General features: G+C 44.3%; 1 protein-coding gene across 4 annotated transcripts in view; it reads left to right on the top strand.

The window, feature by feature from the left end:
- Lrrc8d (leucine rich repeat containing 8 VRAC subunit D) overlaps window positions 1-14,559 on the top strand; it is a 94,581-nt gene extending 80,022 nt beyond the window's left edge. For all 4 annotated transcript variants that reach the window (XM_042676943.1, XM_042676952.1, XM_042676928.1 and 1 more), the window contains one exon: window positions 11,582-14,559. In XM_042676943.1, coding sequence (XP_042532877.1) covers window positions 11,584-14,160 — 2,577 coding nt within the window. In that variant the 5' untranslated portion in view covers window positions 11,582-11,583 and the 3' untranslated portion in view covers window positions 14,161-14,559. The remainder of the gene's footprint in view (window positions 1-11,581) is intronic.
- The last annotated feature ends 7,122 nt before the right edge of the window (window positions 14,560-21,681 follow it).

Genomic DNA, 21,681 nt, shown 5'->3' with positions numbered 1-21,681 from the left:
TGTGTGTGTGTGCCTGCCAGTACTGGATCTTGAACTCAGGGCCTACATGGTTTTCATTACCTTTTTTGCTCAAAGCTGACGTTGCCATTTGAACCACCTGTGCACCTTCAGCTTTTTGCTGGTTCATTGGAGATAAGAGTCCCACTGACTTTCTTGCCTGGGCTAGCTTTAGATGTTGATCTGTAGAGCTTAGCCTCCTGGGGAGCTAGGATTACAGGCGTGAGCCACCAGCACCTGGCAAGTTTGAGAAGTGAATATTCAACTTCTCACTGGAGCCTTTCCCACGTGAAGCCGACTTCTCTGAATGAGCTCTGCAGGGTCTCCGGTATCAGCCCTCGCCTCACTGCAGCCTCCATGCCTGGCTGAGATGAGTGCCACTCATCGCTCTCTTCCCGAGGCTTTTCCTGTTTTGGCTCCCAGGCCATCCTTCTCTTCCTAGTTTCCTCCTTCCCTGGCTCTTCCTTCCCCCCTGTTTTGCTGATCCCTTTCCTTCTGCCTGTTCCCCAAGTGTTACTAATTTCAGGGATTCTGCCTTTGGCCCTTTTTCTCTCCTTAGTTGATCTCAGCTTCCTTATCTTAAGAAATTCACAAATCTAATTCTATCCCAGATCCTTCTCCTGATACTCAGGTCTGCACAGTATCCCTACTTAATGCTGTCCTAACAGGCCCAGCGATGCAGACAAGATTTGAGTTTATCTAGACAACCTCTTCATTAAATTGCTTTCTTATTTACTGCTCTTCTAGTCTTTTCTCTCCCCAGTCCCACTTCTACACTCTGAGTAGAATCCTTTCTCAAATGTACCACCAGCTTGCTAAAACTTTTCAAGGGTTCTTTATTGCCCACTCCCTCTCCTCCCCCCCCCCCCCCCCCCCCGCTTTTAATTTTGATCTGGCCATGTCAAAGTTTCCCTGGAAAATGCCCCCATCCTTGAATTTTTTTCCAGCAGCTCCTCCTTACTCTTTTGTGGTCTTCAATCACCAAGGACCACCTTGCTCTCAAGTATTCTGAGATATGACTCTTCTCTCTTCTTCCTCCTAACTTCTATGGTGTGTCTTGTGATAGATACCATCCTTTACCTACCTCTGTAATACTCCAGATCCTGTCCATTTCTCTGAGATCACTGTCATTCATGAATGTTTTATTACAACAGCCTGAATTAATTCATCTCCTTACTTATCCCAAGCACTTTTGTCTCTCACAGGTTTTATCTCCAATAACTTCATTATAGTTTTTTTTATTTTCATACCATTTATTATTTCAGTATGATTTTATATTATACTATTTTTATGTATAATAAATTATAATGTATTTACACATTATTTACTTAACAGGGAGGGTGGCTCAGTGGTAGAGTGCTTGCCTCCCATGCATGAGGTGCTAGCCTTGAGCTGAAGAGCTGAGGGACAGCGCCCAGGCCCAGAGTTCAGGCCCCATGACTGGCAAAAAAAAAAAAACAAAAAAAACAATACTTTATTCATTTAAAAGTGATGTTTATATCTTCTACTCTGAGTCCTTCAGTAGTCTTTATGCATTATGGATAAGGAATTACTCTGAATCTGTCTAGATCTTTCTATTTCTAGGTGCTTTTGCTTAAGAAGCACTTTTTTTTCCAATAGTCAAAGATTTTATTAAACTACTGTAAGAAAGAGACCCCAGCTCGAATGTGCATTTGATTATTATTTCTTAAGTGCATTTGATTATTATTTCTTTTACACATAGCATGTGAGCAGTCAAGGAAGGGCCTTACACTGGTTCTGCTACACTTTGCACAGTCTCTGAGCTTGTGCTGGCTCTCCCTCTTTCCAGTCAGCAGGACAAAAGAAGGGTCAGGTCAAGTAGCCTTGCCAGGAAGTTGAACTTAAACTTCTTGCATCTTTTTGTTTCAGTGTTCCTGCGTGGTCCTATCTCATTGTAGACAGGACCAGAAAATGTTATCTCTAGATGGAGCCCAACGCCCCCCTGCTACTCTGAGTACTGATGGGGGTTGGTGTCTGTTACCACACAGAGAGTGAAGATGGTTTCTGGGGGAACCCTTCATGGCTTTTATTTTATTACATTATTTTTGCAGTGCTGGGGATTGAACCCTGAGCTCATGCTTGCTAGGCATCTGTTCTGCCTCTGAGCTATGTCCATCTTTGTGATCACTATACAAGAGTGAAGAAGTATTTCAACTGAGAAGAAATAAGTCTGCCTGCCTGTCTGTCTATCTGTCTATCTGTCTGTCTCCTTCTCTCTCTCTTTTCTCACTCTTTCTCCCCTTGACTCCCTTTCTCCCTTCCTCTCTTTTCAACCTATCTGGACCTTCCTGCCATATCATCCACTCATTGAAGGTAGGATGTTTCCCTAAAAAAGAGTGTAGACCTAAGTTTTCATGTGTCAGCCTTACCTAAGACATCAGGCATGTTAGCACACATGGGTTACAAATAATGCCTGCCTGCCTTTGACAAGTCCTTGTTTATATCTGACCATGAGATCGCATCTTGGTTCACATTGAGTGATGGAGTCCAGGGTCTCGAACATGCTAGGCAAGTGTTGTACCACTATGTTATATCCCAGCTTGGGTTTCAGCCCTCCTCAAGTTTTTTGTTTGTTTGTTTTGTTGGTAGTGAGGCTTGACTTCTGGGCCTGGGCGCTGTCTCTGAGCTCTTCTGCTCAAGGCTGGCACTCTACCACTTGAGCCACAGTGCCACTCCAGTTTTCTGGTGTTTAATTGGAGATAAGAGTCTCACAGACTTTCCTGCCTGGGCTGGCTTTGAACCATGATACTTCTGAGTAGCTAGGATTACAGGGGTGAGCCACCATGCCTGGCTTCCTCCCTGACTTTTTGAGACAAGTTCTTCACAAGCTACACAGACTAGTCCTTTTTTTTTTTTGCCAGTCCTGGGGCTTAAACTCTGGGTTTTGGTGCTGTCCTTGAGCTCCTTTTCACTCAGGTAGAGTCATTGTCGCCCGCTCTCAGGCTAGTCTTACATGTGCAATCCTTTCTGCCTTAATCTCCTTAGTGGCTGAGATTATGGGTGTGCATTACCAGGCCTAGCTGTGCTTATTTTATGGCATATTTCTGATTTTAGTTATATTTTCTTGACATTCATATACTTTGTTGTCATTTTCCATATGAGAAGTGCTTATTCTAAATAATACCAAGCACTCTGGTGGTTCTATCATTTCCAGTTTATTTAGGACAAGCATGGAAAGATCTTTAAGCTCTGAGAAGGCAGAGATGATATCTATCCTACAGTACCATCTACAAATGTCTGACATGGAATATATTGCCCAAGCCAAGCCTTGTTGGAAATGTGGATGGCTAATGAGCTTGATGGCTTAGTGGAAAGGGGTTATGTAGGGTGTAGGATGGCCAAGATAAATTGTCACCATTACAAATCCAGTCATAATAGCATTTATGACTGATAAGTGAATCATTACCCTTAATTTATATGTTTCTCAGTCTCTAATTATTTTGGTCTATCATGACATTAGACATTAATACAATTCACAAGTCTTAATATATTAGCATACAAGTTGTACAATTTGCTCCTTGCCTATAATTATCTATTTATTCTCTTATGCTCCTATAAGGAACACAAAGAAAGTAACATTTAATCACTGTACAAATGACCACATTTGCTAGGTGCCGGTGGCTCATGCTTATAATCCTAGCTACTCAGCAGGCTGAGATCTGAGGATCACAGTTTGAGGCCAGCCTAGACAAGAAAGTTGGTGAAACTCTTATCTCTGGTTAAATACCAAAAATCTGGAAGTAGAGCTATGGCTCAACGTATAGAGTGCCTACCTTGAAGGAAAAAGCCAAGAGTGCCGAGACCCTGAGCAAGCCCCTGTGCTGGCAACGCAAACAAAACAATTTAGATGAGTACACACTTTAGATGAGTACATTTTCATCATTTATGAGATTAGACCCTAGTCTCTGATACTTTAGGCTGGAGTTCCTAATGAACATGTCAGAAATGGATGCCAGATAACCAAAAGAGCATTTCACTGGAGTAGGTTACACTGACCTCATGCCTCAGTTTACCCAGAATGTGTGAATATATGTAGTCCTTCTGTCTATGAACCATGGAATGAGTAGTTTGGATCTCTATAATGAAAAAAGCAGAAACCTAAATAAATAACTTAGCATGGCATGATATACACGATAGTGTTTCAGAAAATGTTATCTTGGGTCCTTCTTTCAATGTTAAACAGATATGCTTTATCAGAAAGTAAATATTTAAACTTACCCAAAGTCAAAGACCTTCATGTAAATTTCAAGAAGCAACTTATCTAAAATTAAATCACAGCATGCTGAATTAGACATTATGCTTGTCTCTATGTTTTTTACCTTCCCACTGTTAGGTTGAAGTTTTTATGAACTGTAGGTTGCCCATTTGTGATTCAGTGTTACAACTCCACTCATCTGTTACAAATGCGGGAAATGTTGGAAATGACAGTGTTCCAGCTGTGGCTGTCTTATTAATCTCTACTAGCTGGGGCTCCAGGGCTCATTCCTATAATCTTAGCCACTTGAGAGTCAGATCTGAGGATCCATGGTTTGAAGCCAGTCTGGGCAGACAAACCAACTAACTAGTAAAAAGCCAAAAGTAGAAATATGGCCTATGTGGTAGAGTGACAGCCTTGAGCAAAAAAGCAAGGATGTAAGACCCTGAGTTCAAGAACCAGAACTGGCACCAAAAAAAAGGAAAGCAGAGCTGGGAAGGTGGCTTAGTGGTAGAGCGCTTGTCTAGCATGCACAAAGCCCTGGGTTTGATTTCTCAGCACTACATAAACAGAAAAAGCCAGAAGTGGCACTGTGGCTCAAGTGGTAGAGTGCTAGCCTTGAGCAAAAGAAACTCAGGATAGTGCCCAGATCCTGAGTTTAAGCCCCGTAGGATTATAATAGATAGATAGATAGATAGATAGATAGATAGATAGATAGATAGATAGATAGATAGATAGATAGATAGATAGATAACAAAGGAATATCCATATACACATACTTAATTTTAAGGATACCTTAGTAAAGGGCTCCTAGTAAATGTCCTCTCAGATCTGCTTCTCTGAAGACTATTTGTCATTTTCACAAGAGTTGTACAAATAGATGCTAAATGCTTAGAAGCAAGAATAAAACATTTATTTGTTTTATTAAATCCTTTGAAAGAGGACAAAAGTTTACCAGTTTATCATGAATTCTAAAATAAGGCTTTGTTTGTGTTACTTTCAAAAGGCCAAGGCTTTGGAGGAATTTTCAGTTAACTCTGAGATGGTTTCTAATGTCAACAGCGAGTTCTACTATAATAGAAATTATATGTCAAATGTCTTTAATGATTTTTTTAAAGTCTTCTTTGTTCTTAATTTCTGCATCATTTGGCTGATTATAACTTGGCTCTTTTAAGAGTCCTTTCGCTTATCTATTGAATTTCTTAATTTTCTTTTTTCTTCATAGATTTTATTTTTCCCCCTTCCCAGCGCTTTCATGATCTTATGTGTTTCCCTCTGAATACCACCACATTCCAAGTGCTGGCTTTCATTATTTCCTCTGCTGCATATTCCCACCTCAAGATGTTTCTGGGTGTCTTTTTTTTTTTTTTTTTTGGTGGGGGGGGGTCCGGTCATGGGGCCCGAATTCTGGGCCTGGGCACTGTCCCTCAGCTCTTCAGCTCAAGGCTAGCGCTCTACCACTTGAGCCACAGTGCCACTTCCATCTTTTTTTCTTCTGCTGCTTATGTGGTGCTGAGGAATCAAACCCAGGGCCTCAAGCATGCAAGGTAAGTGCTCTACCACTGAGCCACCTTCCCAACCCAGTTTCTGGGTGTCTTGATCCAATTCCAGAGTGTGTAGCTGTGTGTGCTTTGTCACAAGTGTGTTTATCTTCATTTCATTGGCAAGAAAAAAGAAGGTCCAGGCTTACACAAGTGAAACCTTGTGTTTGTTCCCACTTTGCAGATGAGCTTACAAGAACTGGGGACTAAAATAAGCCAGCAAACACTGCCTGAAGCTACTTATCCACTGTGCTATCAATTTAGGAATTGAAATTGTCAGCAGGTGCTGATGGCTCACACCTGTAATCCTAAGGCTAAGAGGCTAAGATCTAAGGCTCACAGTTTGAGGCCAGCCAGGAGGGCAGTAAAGTCTGTGTGACTCAAATGGTAGAGCACCAGCCTTGAGCCAAAAAGCCAACTGGGAAATGCAAGGACCTGGGTTCAAGACCCAGTACTGGCACCAAAAAAAAAAAAAAATCATGAGGAAGAAAGCTAGCTTGTCCTAGCCAATCTTACTAAAAATCAGACAAATGGCTTGAATTTTGAGCTAGCACATAGCATAATGTACATAATCGTAGTATTAATATAAATAATTAGTAACAAATATTACCATCCATGCCTTTTTATGTCTATTACTTGGGCTTGTGAGTAAGAAGCGGTATCTGTATTGGTACTGTGCATACAGTAGACTACCAAAGGGAATGGTCAGAATAATTGGTAGTTTCTCTTAACATGAAGTTCCTTCCTTCCCTCCTTCCCCTCTTCCCTCCCTCCCTCCCTCCCTCCCTCCTTCCTTCCTTCCTTCCTTCCTTCCTTCCTTCCTTCCTTCCTTCCTTCCTTCCTTCCTTCCTTCCTTCCTTCCCTCTCCCCCCCCTTCCTCCCCCTCTCCCCCTCTCCCTTTCTTCCATCTAAAACTTGAACTCTGTCTAATACTTTCACTCACTGGCAGGTACCCTACCACCTGAGCCATGCCTCCAACCCCCATAATTTCATGCCTTTGCACTTATCCTTTCTTCAGTAAGCATGGTACTCTCTGCCCTCAACCCTCCATCCCATCTCATCAGTGAAGGAGTCTTTGCACTGGGGGCCTTGTTCTGGATGCTCTTACGCTGTGCATTAACCAAGGCAGAGCAGTTTTCTTTCCTTGTCATTGTTTATCATCTGTCAGGGAGTTGGCTGCTCCACGGCGTTACTTTACAATATCTCTGTATCCCCACCCTTCTCCTCTACACCCCTGGTGCCTGGAACTGGGCTGGTGATTTCCCTGAATTCTGAGTGAAGGTCACAAAAGATGGCCTTACGGGCAGTTGTGATTACATAATTTTGTTGCTGTATCTCCTCAAAGCCAAGGGCAACAGGGAGAAATTCGTCTCCTTATCCATCATCCCTTCACTAACAACCTAGACGTGGTCAGAGAAAAGATTACAGAGATGAAAGATGCTGTGTGTGCTCTCAACTCTTTAGATTAGGCAGGTCATGCAAGCTTCTTGTGTGCCTCAGGTTTCCTCATACCATCCGGCAATAGTAATGCCCAAATCACCGAGTTATTGTGAGAATTGGTGCAGAGCCTGTATAGGAGAGCAGTTTGAAAACTGTGAAGCATTGCAAACGTGAGAAATCAGAGAGACAAGGCAATCTGGTAGAAAGAACGCGAGTTTTGGCCTCAGGTGGGATTTTAACCTCCAGGTTCCATTCCTGATCACTTAACGTCTACAAGGTAAATTCAGAGAACCTGCTAAGATGGGTGAATCCATCTTAGCCCAGAGTCTACTGGAATGTTAGGGTTCAGGCACTGCTACTCTTATGTTCTGTTTACACACGTGCTAGCAGAGCTTTTGCACATTGTGTACACTCTGTTCCCAGCTTCAGTCCTCTGTACTCTGAGGAGAGCTGTCTCTGCCCCTCGGGGCAGGAAAGGAGAAGTGGGGAGAGCTAGTAGAGGGAGGGATGAGACTTTGCCCTCAGAAAGCCCGGATGTGCCTTGAGGTGGCTTTGGTCCAGTCCACTGCCCCAGTGTTAGCTCCAGAGCACCTGTTTGTGCTGCAACTCCCTGTCCCATTTCATCTTGAAACTTCTGATGGAAACCAAAGCATACATTCCAAAAAGAAGATAGTGTGCAGTCGTATCTTATGAACTGAACATGCTCCTCTACCTAAATCATTCCTCTCTCATCGCTGTGAGACCCTGTTTGTTGAATATATGATGTTTTATTGTTGCATTCTGCTGTTGAAAGGCACTTGGGTAGCATCCACTTAGAGGCTGTTATGAATCATGTTGCTCTGAGAATTCTTGTGCATGCCTTTGAGGAATATATATTTCTGCTCCTGATGTAAACTGAGCAGGGTAATTGCTAGCTCCTAGAACAGGAATGTGTACGCTCCAGTGTACATATGCAAATTCCTAACTCCCAACAGCACTTCCCACATCCTCAACAGAACTTTGTATTCATACACTCTTGATTTTAGGAATTCCAACGGATGTGTAAAACCATATAGAATTTCTTAAAACCAGCCACTTTCTGAGCTCCCAAAACCTAATATTCGTAAAACTCTAATCTTCATGGTTCATTTGAAGAATGCATTCTGTATAAAAACAGAGGAGAACCAGGTACTGACAGCTCACACATGTAATCCTAGCTACTCAGGAGGCAGCTGAGATCCGAGGATCGCAGTTCAAAACTGCCTTGGGCAGGAAAGTATATGATATTCTTATCTCAAGATAACTACCAAAATTCCAGAAGTAGACCTGTGGCTTAAATGGTAAACCATTAGCCTTGAGCAAAAAACTTAAAGGACAGTATGCCCAAGCCCTAAATTCAAGCCCCAATACACACACACACACACACACACACACACACACACACACAGCAGAGGATTATATAATATTTGAAGCTTCTAAGACAGTATTTGTGAGTGGCGCTGTAGCCCAAGTGGTAGAGCGCTAGCCTTGAGCTGAAGAGCTGAGGGACAACACTCAGGCCCAGAGTTTAAGCCCCACAAACGACCAAAAAAAAAACCCAAAACTAAGACAGTATTTGGAAGGAAGATGGCAAATGATAACTGTTATTACTATCATTACTGTTGTTGCCAGATGCCTGTGTGTTCATTCAGGGGTGGGAATGGGACATGTTGGCTAAATAGTGAATTTCACAAGAGCCAACTGAAGAAACCAGGATTAGAAATGAGACTTCTATGCAGGCCTTGGCGGCACACACCTGTAATCCTAGCTACTCAGGAGGCTGAGATCTGAGGATCATGGTTCAAAGCCAGCAGAGGCAGGAAAGTCCAAAAGACTCTTTTTTGTTTGTTTGTTTGTTTTAATTGTGAAAATACTATACAGAGGGGTTACAATTACATGGGCAAGATAATGAGTACATTTCTTATCAAGCATTGTAGCCTCCTCCTTTGTTTCCCCTTTCCATCCCTTCCCATCTTCCCCCCCCCCCCCCCCCCCCCGCCCCAGACTCTTATCTCCAATTAACCACCATAAATCAGAAGTGGTACTGTGGCTCAAAGTGGTAGAGCACTTGAGCAAAAGAGCTCAGGGACAGCTGCCAGTCCCTCAGTTCAAGCCCCATGACCACCACCAACAACAACAAAAAACTGTGTGAGGTGTATTTCTGTGTATATGACGTCAAAGTCGAGTCATTTGTAAATTATGACTCAATGTGGTGTTTTGTACATTTTATACAGAGACAGAAGAGCTCAAATGTCATGAGGTTGAGTTGTTTATCTTGGGAGTTTTGCTTAGTTTGATGCCAGTAGTCTTTCTTCCTGTCTCTATTCTCAAGCCAGTCACGAAAGCAAAACCACACACAAGATAAAGAGTGTTCAGTGGGTACAGCCATGTAAAGATGCCGAGATATCCTTGTTGTGTCCCTACTTCCTTGATAAATGAATAGTTAGTAGATAGCATACATTTTATACTCAATCTCTGAAGCCTGGGAATGCGACTTCTAATAATTTTCACAAAGCATAAGTACAACTAATTTATCAGTTAGATACTTGAAATTCTCAGCCTTGTGTTTTCCCACTTACTTAAGAGATATTCCATGTAGAAAATAAGCTATAAAGGTGAGCATTACTATCAGTGATTAAAGAAACTATTGTTAATATTTTGTGAAGAAACAATCATTTCACCTGTCTTGGGTTGTACAAATTATGTGGAAGTGTTTCAGAAAAAAAAAATATGCATGGTCCTTCCTTTCAGAAATTTAATCTAAGCTGGGCGCCAGTGTCTCATGCCTGTAATCCTAGCTACTCAGGACGCTGAGATCTGAGGATCACAGTTCAAAGTCAGCCTGGACAGGAAAGTGCATGAGACTCTTATCTCTAGTTTACCACCAGAAAACCAGAAGTGGGGCTGTGGCTCAAGTGGTAGAGTGCTGGCCTTGAGCTGAAGAGCTGAGGGACAGGCCTCCAGGCCCAGAGTTCAAGCCCCTTGACCAACCAAAAAATCAAACACTTAAAAGCAAAACAAAAAACAAATTTAATCTAAAACAGAGGGTAGAGTCCAAGTTCCGCTAGACTCTATTATGTCACCCAAGACAGGCAGTCAAAACATTTTCTCCTGAAAACTACGAGAGCCCTTTCCACACAGCAGTAAAGGCCGCTCACATCAGCAGATTAAACTCCAGCTCCTATCCTTCATTTCAGTAATAAATGTGTTCCCAAAGATCTGAGTGTTCATTGTTTTGTCTTTTATCCGTATTTTTTTTTAAAGAGAAACAGTGATTTATTCATTGGAATCTGAGAACCTCTTGGGAAAGCAAAATATGATGCTGGTTTTCAAGATGTCAAACTTTCCAAATTCAAGAAGATACACCTATAATTTCAGAACCCCATTCCCATTACCTGCCACTAGAACAGAGTGTATTTCTTGGTTATTTCGAGAAGGACTGTCCTTGACATCTTATCATTTGTATAAACGTGTCGGGCTGCCAGCTGATAGTGAACGGGGACTCTGCTACCAGCCCCCCTCCCCCATTGCTAGGAGGGTCAACTGCTTGACTAAGATTAAAGCTTACACCAGTCCTGATTTAGTGGAATTTTATCACAGATTATTTCACGACTACCTGGGTCTCCTCTCCTCTGCTTACTCCATATGCTTTTCATAGGCTCGGTATCAAATATCAGTTCCAGCTTTAGTTAGTGAATAAATCCCAACTGTGTACACGAAGCCCCTTCATTTCAACTGTCCATGGCTACTTCCAGCAGAGTAGTAAGTGCTAACATAAGCAGGTAATGGGTATATATGGCCAGGGGGTTGACTAAGCTTTGTAGTCATTACTTAATTTAACCTTTCCAACATCCTTGGAAATTTTCGTCGATTTTATACAGGTGCTGTACATACAAGGTTTCGAGAATTATACCTTCAGTCAATGGTAGGACTCAGGGTGGAATTGATACTACCCAAAGCTGAACTGTACTTACAGACCCTTCGTTTTTGGCTTATACAAATCACCTTAGCTCCTCCCTGAAACCTTCAATCTTAGCTTTAAATCAGTCTAGTCAATGAGTGCTTCCTGCTCTGCCCTTCAAGGTCCAGGAAGCACTAGAGACATTGCCCAGGCTGCCATTACATCATTGCCTCTTACTTACAAGGCTAACTTTTTCCCCCCCTCTTCTCTTGCACTGGGAGAGAAACTGGAAACAAGTTAGCCATTTTCCTTACATATGTTACTTTGGGTCATTTTCTACTATACCTTCTCCTGAATTTAAAAAATGGGAGCTGGATGAGAAAACTGGAAGCAGGTGTAGAGGTCTTTTCCTCATTTACTCTTGATACTTGCCTGTCTGAAATACTGTCTTGTTTTCTGCTCTTCTAGGAATGTTTACCCTTGCAGAAGTTGCTTCGCTTAATGACATTCAGCCAACTTACCGAATCCTGAAACCATGGTGGGACGTGTTTATGGATTACCTGGCTGTTGTTATGTTGATGGTAGCCATCTTTGCAGGAACCATGCAACTTACCAAAGATCAGGTGGTCTGCTTGCCAGTATTGCCATCTCCTGTAAATTCAAAGGTACACACACCACCAGGGAATGCTGAGGTCACCACCGAAATCTCCAAGACAGATGTAGCCCCTCACCGAGAGCAAGAAGGGCAGATGACAAGTGATGTGTCCCTTGGCACACCTGCGGTGACCCCCGACGTACCTCTCAGAGCCTCGCATCCTCACACAGAAGCCACAGCTCCAAGTCCTGAGGCAAAGAAAGAGAAGAGAGACCCAACGGGCCGAAAAACCAACTTAGATTTTCAGCAATATGTATTTATTAATCAGATGTGTTACCATCTGGCCCTCCCGTGGTATTCTAAGTACTTCCCATACCTGGCCCTCATACACACCATAATCCTCATGGTCAGTAGCAACTTTTGGTTCAAATATCCCAAAACGTGTTCCAAAGTAGAGCATTTTGTATCGATCTTGGGGAAGTGCTTTGAATCTCCTTGGACCACAAAAGCGTTATCTGAGACGGCCTGTGAAGACTCAGAAGAGAACAAGCAGAGGATAACAGGTGCCCAGACCCTACCGAAGCACGTGTCCACCAGCAGCGACGAGGGGAGCCCCAGTGCCAGCACCCCCATGATCAACAAAACCGGTTTCAAATTCTCCGCTGAGAAGCCTGTTGTCGAAGTCCCCAGCATGACCATCCTGGATAAAAAAGATGGGGAGCAGGCCAAGGCCCTGTTTGAGAAAGTAAGGAAGTTCCGGGCTCACGTAGAGGACAGCGACTTGATCTATAAACTCTATGTGGTCCAGACGGTTATCAAAACTGCCAAGTTCATTTTCATTCTCTGCTACACAGCCAACTTTGTGAACGCCATCAGCTTCGAGCACGTGTGCAAGCCAAAGGTCGAGCACCTGACTGGTTATGAGGTATTTGAGTGCACCCACAACATGGCTTACATGTTAAAAAAGCTTCTCATCAGCTATATATCCATCATCTGTGTGTATGGTTTCATCTGCCTCTACACTCTCTTCTGGCTCTTCAGGATCCCTCTGAAGGAGTATTCCTTCGAGAAAGTTCGAGAAGAGAGCAGCTTCAGTGACATTCCTGATGTCAAAAACGATTTTGCCTTTCTTCTCCACATGGTGGACCAGTACGACCAGCTGTACTCGAAGCGCTTCGGGGTGTTCCTCTCGGAAGTCAGTGAGAACAAACTGAGGGAAATCAGTTTGAACCACGAGTGGACCTTTGAAAAACTCCGACAGCATGTGTCCCGCAATGCGCAGGACAAGCAGGAGCTGCATCTGTTCATGCTGTCGGGCGTGCCCGACGCCGTCTTTGACCTCACAGACCTGGATGTGCTCAAGCTCGAACTGATTCCCGAAGCTAAAATTCCCGCCAAGATTTCCCAGATGACCAACCTCCAAGAGCTCCACCTCTGCCACTGCCCCGCGAAGGTGGAGCAGACGGCTTTCAGCTTTCTGCGCGATCACTTGCGATGCCTCCATGTGAAGTTCACCGACGTGGCTGAAATTCCCGCCTGGGTGTATTTGCTCAAAAACCTTCGCGAGTTGTACTTGATAGGCAATTTGAACTCCGAAAACAATAAGATGATTGGACTCGAATCTCTTCGGGAATTACGGCACCTTAAAATCCTCCACGTGAAGAGTAATTTGACCAAAGTCCCCTCCAACATCACGGATGTGGCACCACATCTGACCAAGCTAGTCATTCATAATGACGGCACGAAGCTCTTGGTACTGAACAGCCTTAAGAAAATGATGAATGTCGCCGAGCTGGAGCTCCAGAACTGCGAGCTAGAGAGAATCCCCCACGCCATCTTCAGCCTCTCTAATTTACAGGAGCTGGACTTAAAGTCGAATAACATACGCACAATCGAGGAGATCATCAGTTTCCAGCACTTGAAACGACTGACTTGTTTAAAGTTGTGGCATAATAAAATTGCCACCATCCCTCCCTCCATCATCCACGTCAAAAACCTGGAGTCACTTTATTTCTCTAACAACAAGCTCGAGTCCTTACCGGTGGCAGTGTTTAGTTTACAGAAACTCAGATGCTTAGATGTCAGCTACAACAACATTTCCATGATTCCCATAGAAATAGGATTGCTTCAGAACCTGCAGCATTTGCATATCACTGGCAATAAAGTAGACGTGCTGCCAAAGCAATTGTTCAAATGCGTGAAGTTGAGGACTTTGAATCTGGGACAAAACTGCATCACCTCTCTCCCTGAGAAAATCGGTCAGCTCTCCCAGCTCACCCAGCTGGAGCTCAAGGGGAACTGTTTGGACCGCCTGCCAGCCCAGCTGGGTCAGTGTCGGCTGCTCAAGAAAAGCGGGCTTGTTGTGGAAGACCACCTTTTTGACACGCTGCCACCGGAAGTCAAAGAAGCATTGAATCAAGACATCAGTGTGCCCTTTGCAAATGGGATTTGAACAGGGCCGGTGACACGCGCACGCACAGCAACAGCTTCCTGGATTGCAGTTGTTCACCTACCACTTACTGCGAGATGAGAAGTTTTAAGCGTAGATCCATCATTTCAGACCAAACACAGAGAGGAGGCGTAGAAGGGCCGGTAGTAGAAGACATCACTGAATGTTCAATGTCCATAGTGTTTTCAGTCATTCATTTCCAAATCTTGTTCTTTTTTTTTTTTCTTTTTTTTTTCTTTTTTTTTGTCTTCTGGGGCCAGGGAAGGAAAAATTATAATCACTAATCTTGGTTCTTTTTTAAATTGTTTGTAACTTGGATGCTGCCGCTACTGAATGTTTACAAATTGCTTGCCTGCTAAAAAGTAAATGATTAAATTGACTTTTTCTTATTCCACTACCTTTTATGAGGTGTCCTAATCTCTTTTTGCTTCACGGGTACTGTAGTAGTGAATGCTCTAACTCAGATCACTAAAGACCACAGTGGGTCCAAACTAATTTTAGATTTGCTGAAATAATGATTTCTCCCTTCCTGTTTTCATTTTCAGTACTTATTTGACAAGTGCTCTGTACATTTTACAATCTTGCAGGTCTGGAAAACAGTAAAAGTGTGTAGATTGTGGGGGCTTTTGGTTTGTTTCTTATGAATAAATAATAAGAAAAAAAATAAAAGAACATATCCTTAATAGTAACTTTTTCCCAGTGGCCTGGAGTTTTGATTGATTATATGGTGCACTTTTGACTTGATACCATAAAATTTTCAATAAAAATAAATTTCTCCATAGAAACTACAGATTTTTAAATAAAAATTAATCTAGTAAAACCCAAAGTAATTCTAGTAATTTACTAATTCACAACTTGCCAGTATCACCATTTGGAAGACAGCACAAAATCAAGGCAAGTGTTGCTTAATTTTCATTTCATGGTGGTTTAGTGGTAGTAGTGGTAGTGTTGGTGGTGTTTAAAAATGAGACTTAAGCTCAGCACCGGTGGCTCTTACCTGTGGTTCTAGCTACTCCAAAGGTGGAGAAGTTCTGGAAGGTTGAGGTTCAAAGCCAGCCGGGGCAGAAAGTTCTAAGACCTCATCTCCAATTAGCCAGCAAAATGCCAGGCTGAAAGCATGGATCAAGTGGTCGAGTGCCAGGCTAGCAAGCAAGCCAAGTGAGCTTGAGGCCCCTGAGTCCAAACCCTCCATCTAATCTCTGCCAAATAAAATAGAATATGTATTTCATTGAGATGGAAAAGTCTTGGCTTTCCCATTCATTTCAGTGACAAGCTGTATTTCCTGTGTTTGTCTACAGGGAGGAGGGGGTGTGTCTGGGAAAGTACTGGTTGAATGCACTTTTTTAGATAATGGTTTTCTTTCTGGAACTTAAAGTCTCAAAGTCAGGTGCAGAGGAAGACAATTCCTTGTCCTTCCTTTAAATAGGAACTGGCAAGTATCTCACAGCCTTTCTACAAGAATATTTTTTTCAAGGGAAAAGAAATGTTTGGCATTCCAACTAACAAACGCCCCTCTATAAGACTCAGTGAAACTCTGGGCATCTTTTTGGCCCTCCTAAACCCCAGCTTGAAGGATTACATGAGACTGGAAAAAGATGGACGCCTACCCTTCACTCTACATCATTCTGCAGGTACTACCCTCTAGCCAGTGAAAGTGGCTCTTTGCCTGCTGAACAACTCATAAACACTGTGAGAAGTATTGTCACCCATAGGAAAGGAAGAAGCCATAGTCACTGAATGAGGAACTGACCTCCAGCCAGCTTCTTGGCCATTCCTTTTCATTCCAGTTTATCATAGGCCAAGTTTGGAAAATCAGAAGACAATGGTGAATTTTGCCTTTTTATAAAAGCAATTTTTTCCCTACCTATGTTATTTTCCCATTTCTTTCAGCTTTCACTAATGTAGTCGCTAGTATCGATCCTATACCTGCTGCCTGCCTTGCCTGCTGTTTGTGAACACAGCCAGATAGGAGAGAGAAAAGTAATGTGTAAATAATGTATCATATAGGAAGAAGTACAGAACCTATGTGAATAAAACAGTGGTTGAAGTGGAGGAACTAGTGCACACATATGTGTGTGTGACACTAGTACTGGGACTTGAAAATTCAGGACTTGGGAACTATCCCTTAACTTTTTTTTTTTTTTTTTTTTTGGGTCTGGTCGTGGGGCCTGAACTCTGGGCCTGGGCACTGTCCCTCAGCTCTTCAGCTCAAGGCTAGCACTCTACCACTTGAGCCACAGCGCCACTTCTGGCTTTTTTCTTTTTGCTTATGTGGTGCTGAGGAATCGAACCCAAGGCCTCATGCATGCAAGGCAAGCGTTCTACCACTGAGCCACCTTCCCAGCCCCTCCCTTAACTTTTTCACTCAAGGCTAGCACTCTACTACTTGAGCCTACCTCCATTTCTAGCTTCTTGCTGGTAATTGGAGATAGGAGTCTCACAGATTTCCCTGCTGGGTCTGGCTTCAAATCTTGATCCCCAATCTCAGCCTCCTGAGTAGCTAGGATTATGAGTATAAGCCACCAGCAAAAATTCCCCCCCCCCACTTGTATGCAGTTGGTTCCTCAGAAGGGACTGGCCTTCTCAAAGGCTCCTAAAGGCCAGGCTGTGGTAGCTCATGCCTGTAATCTCAGCTACTTAGGAAGCTGAGATCTCAGGATCACAGTTCAAAGCCAGCCTGGGCAGGAAAGTTGGTGAGACTCTTATCTTCAATGAACCACTGGAAAACCAGAAGTGGCGCTGTGGCTCAAGTGGTAGAGCGCTAGCCTTGAGCTGAAGAGCTCAGGGACAGCACCCAGGTCCAGAGTTCAAGCCCCATGACCAACAAAAAAAAAAAAAAGGCTCCTAAAGTGGAGTTTGAAATCATTAGTAACCCCCGTTCTTTTAGTCGCTTCCTAATAGATTCCATTCTTTATAACTTCTGACTAGCAGGCTCCAACACTTTAGCTTTTTTTTTTTTTTTTTTAATGTGTAAAGGAAAGTTTTATGTGCTATAAATCTCGGGTACTTTCTGTGTCTCCCCTGGTTTCTACATTAACCAGTAAGCAAACTCCAGAGTGCCCTTGAGACCAACGCCCCACAGTGGCTTCCATTCACCTGGCTAAGTGAGGGCCAGGTTACTGTCCTCATGCCGAGATTGCTGGCAGCGCCTGCGTCAGTAATTCATTCCAATAAAATGGTCCTTTTATTAACTGAATCCCCAAACAAAGGCAGTGCAAACAAAAAGCCCCTTTCATGAAAAGAAGGGAAACAAAGAACAAACCTCTGGAAACAAGTTTTCAAATGTCCTCTTGACGTGCAGCTGTGACACAAAATGGTCCCCTCTGGTTCTAGCCAGCTGTGGCTCTAGGGTCTAGGTCACAAGCATTCAGGGCTGGTGTCTCCTGGAGGCAGAGACAGGCTAAAGCAAGATCAGCCAGGCACTGGTGGCTCACATCTGTAATCTTGCTACTCAGGAGAACTGAGGATTGTGGTTCAAAGCCAGCCTAGGCAGGAAAGACTTATCTCCAGTTAGCCACCAAAAAAGTGGAAGTGGAGGCGTGACTCAGAGTACTAGCATTGAGTGGAAAGAACTAAGGCACAGTACCCAGGCCCTGAGTTCAAGCCCTGTACTGGCACTGCCCCCCCCCCACACACACACAGGAGAACTCACACACACACACACACACACAGGAGAACTCAAACCATTCCTCAATGCAAGTTTAATTTGGAATGAAGCATATCACTTACGTTTTTTTTTTCCTGACCTTGGGATTAAACCTACAACCTTAGCTCTATCTCTAATCTATTCCATCCAAACCTTTTGCATTTGGTTTTCTGGGGCTACGCCATCCGTGCCTTTAGGATTTGGTTTTCTGGGGATTGTTTTGAGATGGTCTCACCAGGCTGACCTCAAGCTTGCAGTTCTTGCCTCAGCCAAGCAAGTGCTGGGATTACAGACAGACATTACCATGTCTGGCTCCTCTTTTTTTCCTCTGGAAAATACACTGCACATACACTGTCCCAGTATTTGGAAATCATGAGGCTCTTTATGTAGTGTCAGTACTGGAAAGTGTCACTTCTGAGTCACATTCACCACCTTTACACGGCTCAGGGGCCCTGATGGCAGCCGCCACCCTTATGTGCTGTTTTTCTGTTAAGATTCCAGCCCCGGGCTGGGAAGGTGACTCAGTGGTAGAATGCTTGCCTAGCATTCATGAAGCCCTGGGTTTGATTCCTCAATACCACACACACAGAAAAAGCCAGAAGTGGCTGTGGCTCAAGTGGTAGAGTGCTAGCCTTGAGAAAAAGAAACTCGGGGACAGTGCCCAGGCCCTGAGGTCAAGCCCCAGGACTGGCAAAAAAAAAAAAATTCCAGCCCTTGGAGTGTCTGAATTTGACTCCTTCCTCTTGGCTGCAGAATGGTGAACAATGTTGACAATGAGAATACCACTATATGGTAGTAGTGCCTGTCATGTAGGTTTGGGGGTTTGTATTATATTTTGGGGGTTTTTGGTGGCATGTGTGCATGTGAGAAAGAAACCACAGATTATTTATGGTACTGTGGCTGGCAGATCAATAATGACACAGTATTTATATCTCCCAGCTCTTAAGAAATACTGCTAACTTTCCTTAATATTCTCTTTGTTAGTAGACTTTGCAGTGGGCACTTGAAGTATAGAATAAGATGTGTATGGAAGAATGAAAAGGTATAAATAAAATCCTTTCCTAAAATTAAAAAAAATACAATATGTATGAAATAAATCATTTCCCAGCCTTATTTGGGGCTGACTGGCCATCTGATTGAGTGGGAAAGGAGCTGGATTTGCTTTTGGAAGGCATCTCTGCTCGTCACAGTACTGCCAATGCTGGAACTGCATTTGAATGTGGTCCTCGCAGGAAAGGCTCTGCCATCCACTGTCCCCATTGCTGCTGCCTCAACTATAGGTTAGAAATGTGTCCAGAGCAACTATGGATGGGGTACACACAGAAGCTGCCTTGGCTCCCGGCAGTGTTGGGACCCAGGTGGGATAAAGAAGAAAGAAGCCTCTGCCTTATTTAAATCATTATTAGTCAGGGTCTGCTGTGATGCAAGCAGGACATCCTAAAAACCTTGCTGTTCTAAACCACGCTAGCAGTAGTGTCGGGAGCTGGTTGGCCATGCACAATCTCAGACTGGCTCAGTCAATCTAGATCTTAACTACATGAACTCCAGGCTATCTGTGAGCATGGTAAACGTTTGAGAAGTATTGTCCAATGTAACACATGTATCCAAAGCGCGGGAATGAGTCATCAAGGAGCAGTGGTGACTGACAGCCCAGTGCGCTCCCTTCCCACAGCTTAGCACGCTCCTTTCCTAGGCAACACTAGGCCCATATAGTAAAGGCAGTAAATAATCAGCCTCCAGGCTGGGAAGGTGGCTCAGTGGTAGAGCCTGTGAAGCTCAGCCTTTTCAGCATGCCGCCCAGGAAAGTGCTGGCCAGCCCAGCAGAAAGGCTGAGGGGAGTAAGCTCAGATCTGTGCAACAGAATCACGTGGATGTTAACCCTGCCTTGCATGCAGGAGGTCCTGGGTTCGATTCCTCAGCACCACATAAGCAGAAAAAGCCAGAAGTGGTGCTGTGGCTCAAGTGGTAAAGCACTCACCTTGAGCTGAAGAGCTGAGGGAAAGCGCCCAGGCCCAGAGTTCAGGTCCTATGACCGACCCAAAACAAAAAAATCAGCCTCCAACCCCCCTTTACCTTGGGATGGCACTCCTCTGGGGCAGCTACCACCATATAAGGCAACGAGAGCCCCTTAGAGTGACCTTAGCTCTGGGCAGCTGCAGGGCCCCTTATCTACTTACTACCTGGGCAGCAGCCATCAATCCTAGTCCACCATGATGTAGCTCCTGGCCCTCACGTCCACACTGGGGGTCTCCACCTCCTACCCCCTTGTAGCCCCTCCTAGCCTCAGCAGGCTATATAGGCCACCTCAGACAATAGCCGGTGCTGCTTCAACCTCCTCTCTTGTGAGAAGGGGTCTTGCTGGTCCCTTTACTGACAATAAACCTTTTCTTTGTTCTTTGTACCTGGATGTCGGTGTGGTTTTCTGGCAAGGTCTAATATGCTCTAACACTGGTGTTTCCACTGCTTTTGTCTTTCCCATCAGCCTCCTTGCTCTCTATCCATACCCATTCACTCCCGCTAGCAGCTGTATCACCAGAACAACAGTGGGATGGAAAGACGGTAGACAGCCACTGGGGACCACTTGCCAAGGGGAGGGCAACATGCATGGCCTTCCCAGAGTGTGAGGTTTGAAGAAGGGAGGTCTTGTAACTGTCTCAGTGATAAGCACTTGTGCTAAGTCCTTCATCCACTGACCTTCCCTCATGCTCAAATAGGTGCCTTGCCCCTTTCCATGGTGTAGCCTCAGGCCTTGTCTAGGTTAGCTACTACAAGCTCAGGCCACCTGGAGCCTGTGAAGCTCAGCCTTTTCAGAATGCCTCCCAGGAAAGTGCTGGCCAGCCCAGCAGAAAGGCTGAGGGGAGTGAGCTCAGATCTGTGCAACTGAACCATGTGGATGTTAACCCTGGCAGTAGAAAGAAATGAAAACTTTCACCAGGTGCTGGTGGCTCATGCCTGTAATCCTAGCTACTCAGGAGGCTGAGATCTGAGGATCATGGTTGAAAGCCAGTGTGAGCAGGAAAGTCAGCGAGACTCTTATCTCCAATTAACCATCAGAAGACTGGCAATGGTGCTGTGATTCCAAGTGGCAGAGCGCTAGCCTTGAGCAAAAGAGCTCAGGGACAGTGCCCAGGCCCAGAGTTCAGGCCCCACAACCAACCAAAAAGAAATGAAAACTCTCTAAAAGGAACCACACAAGTTCAGCCCTTGGAAATGAGGCACGGCCTGGATGGGGACCTCCTCCAGGTACATTGCCAAGACTTCAACACAGCTTCTTCGGGTCTACTGAGGCCTCCTGACTCTGGCACCAGCTGTAGGGGCAACATCCTGGCACCATTCTCATGAAACCCTTCATCTTCTTGGCGGCAGTGATTAAATCACTCATCTCCTCTTCCCCAGGATACAGCAGAGATTATGTCAGCCTAGTGCCTGCCACACCCTGGAGATAAACTACCTAAGAACAGAGTGCTGTTGAGTTATCCTCAGAGCAGGCAGGACATTCAATTAAAGACATGTTCATCTGAGCTTGAGAATTAACCCACACACAGCCACACCTCTACACCTTCCAGCCTCCATACCAAGTCCTGCCAGGCTTTAGGGATTCTGTGTTACCAGCTTCCCGTTTCTAGAAATGGCATTAAAGCCAGCCAACAGTAGCTCACACCTGTAATCCTAGCTATTCAGAAGGCTGAGATCTGAGGATCACAGTTCAAAGCCAGCCCAAGCTGGAAAGTTTGTGATAGGAGTCTCTTATTGCCAATTTAACCACCAAAAGGGCAAAAGTAAAGGTGTAATGCTAGAGGTAGAGTGCTAACCTTGAGTGAAAAAGCTCACATACACACATAATGGGATCACTCCTCACCGCAGACCAGAGGGATATG

This window comes from Dipodomys spectabilis, unplaced genomic scaffold, assembly GCF_019054845.1.
Source record: "Dipodomys spectabilis isolate Male_0828 unplaced genomic scaffold, ASM1905484v1 ptg000002l, whole genome shotgun sequence".
Taxonomy (NCBI): domain Eukaryota; kingdom Metazoa; phylum Chordata; class Mammalia; order Rodentia; family Heteromyidae; genus Dipodomys; species Dipodomys spectabilis.
Note: the sequence above shows the minus strand (reverse complement) of the source record. Positions and strands in the feature narration are given on the sequence as shown.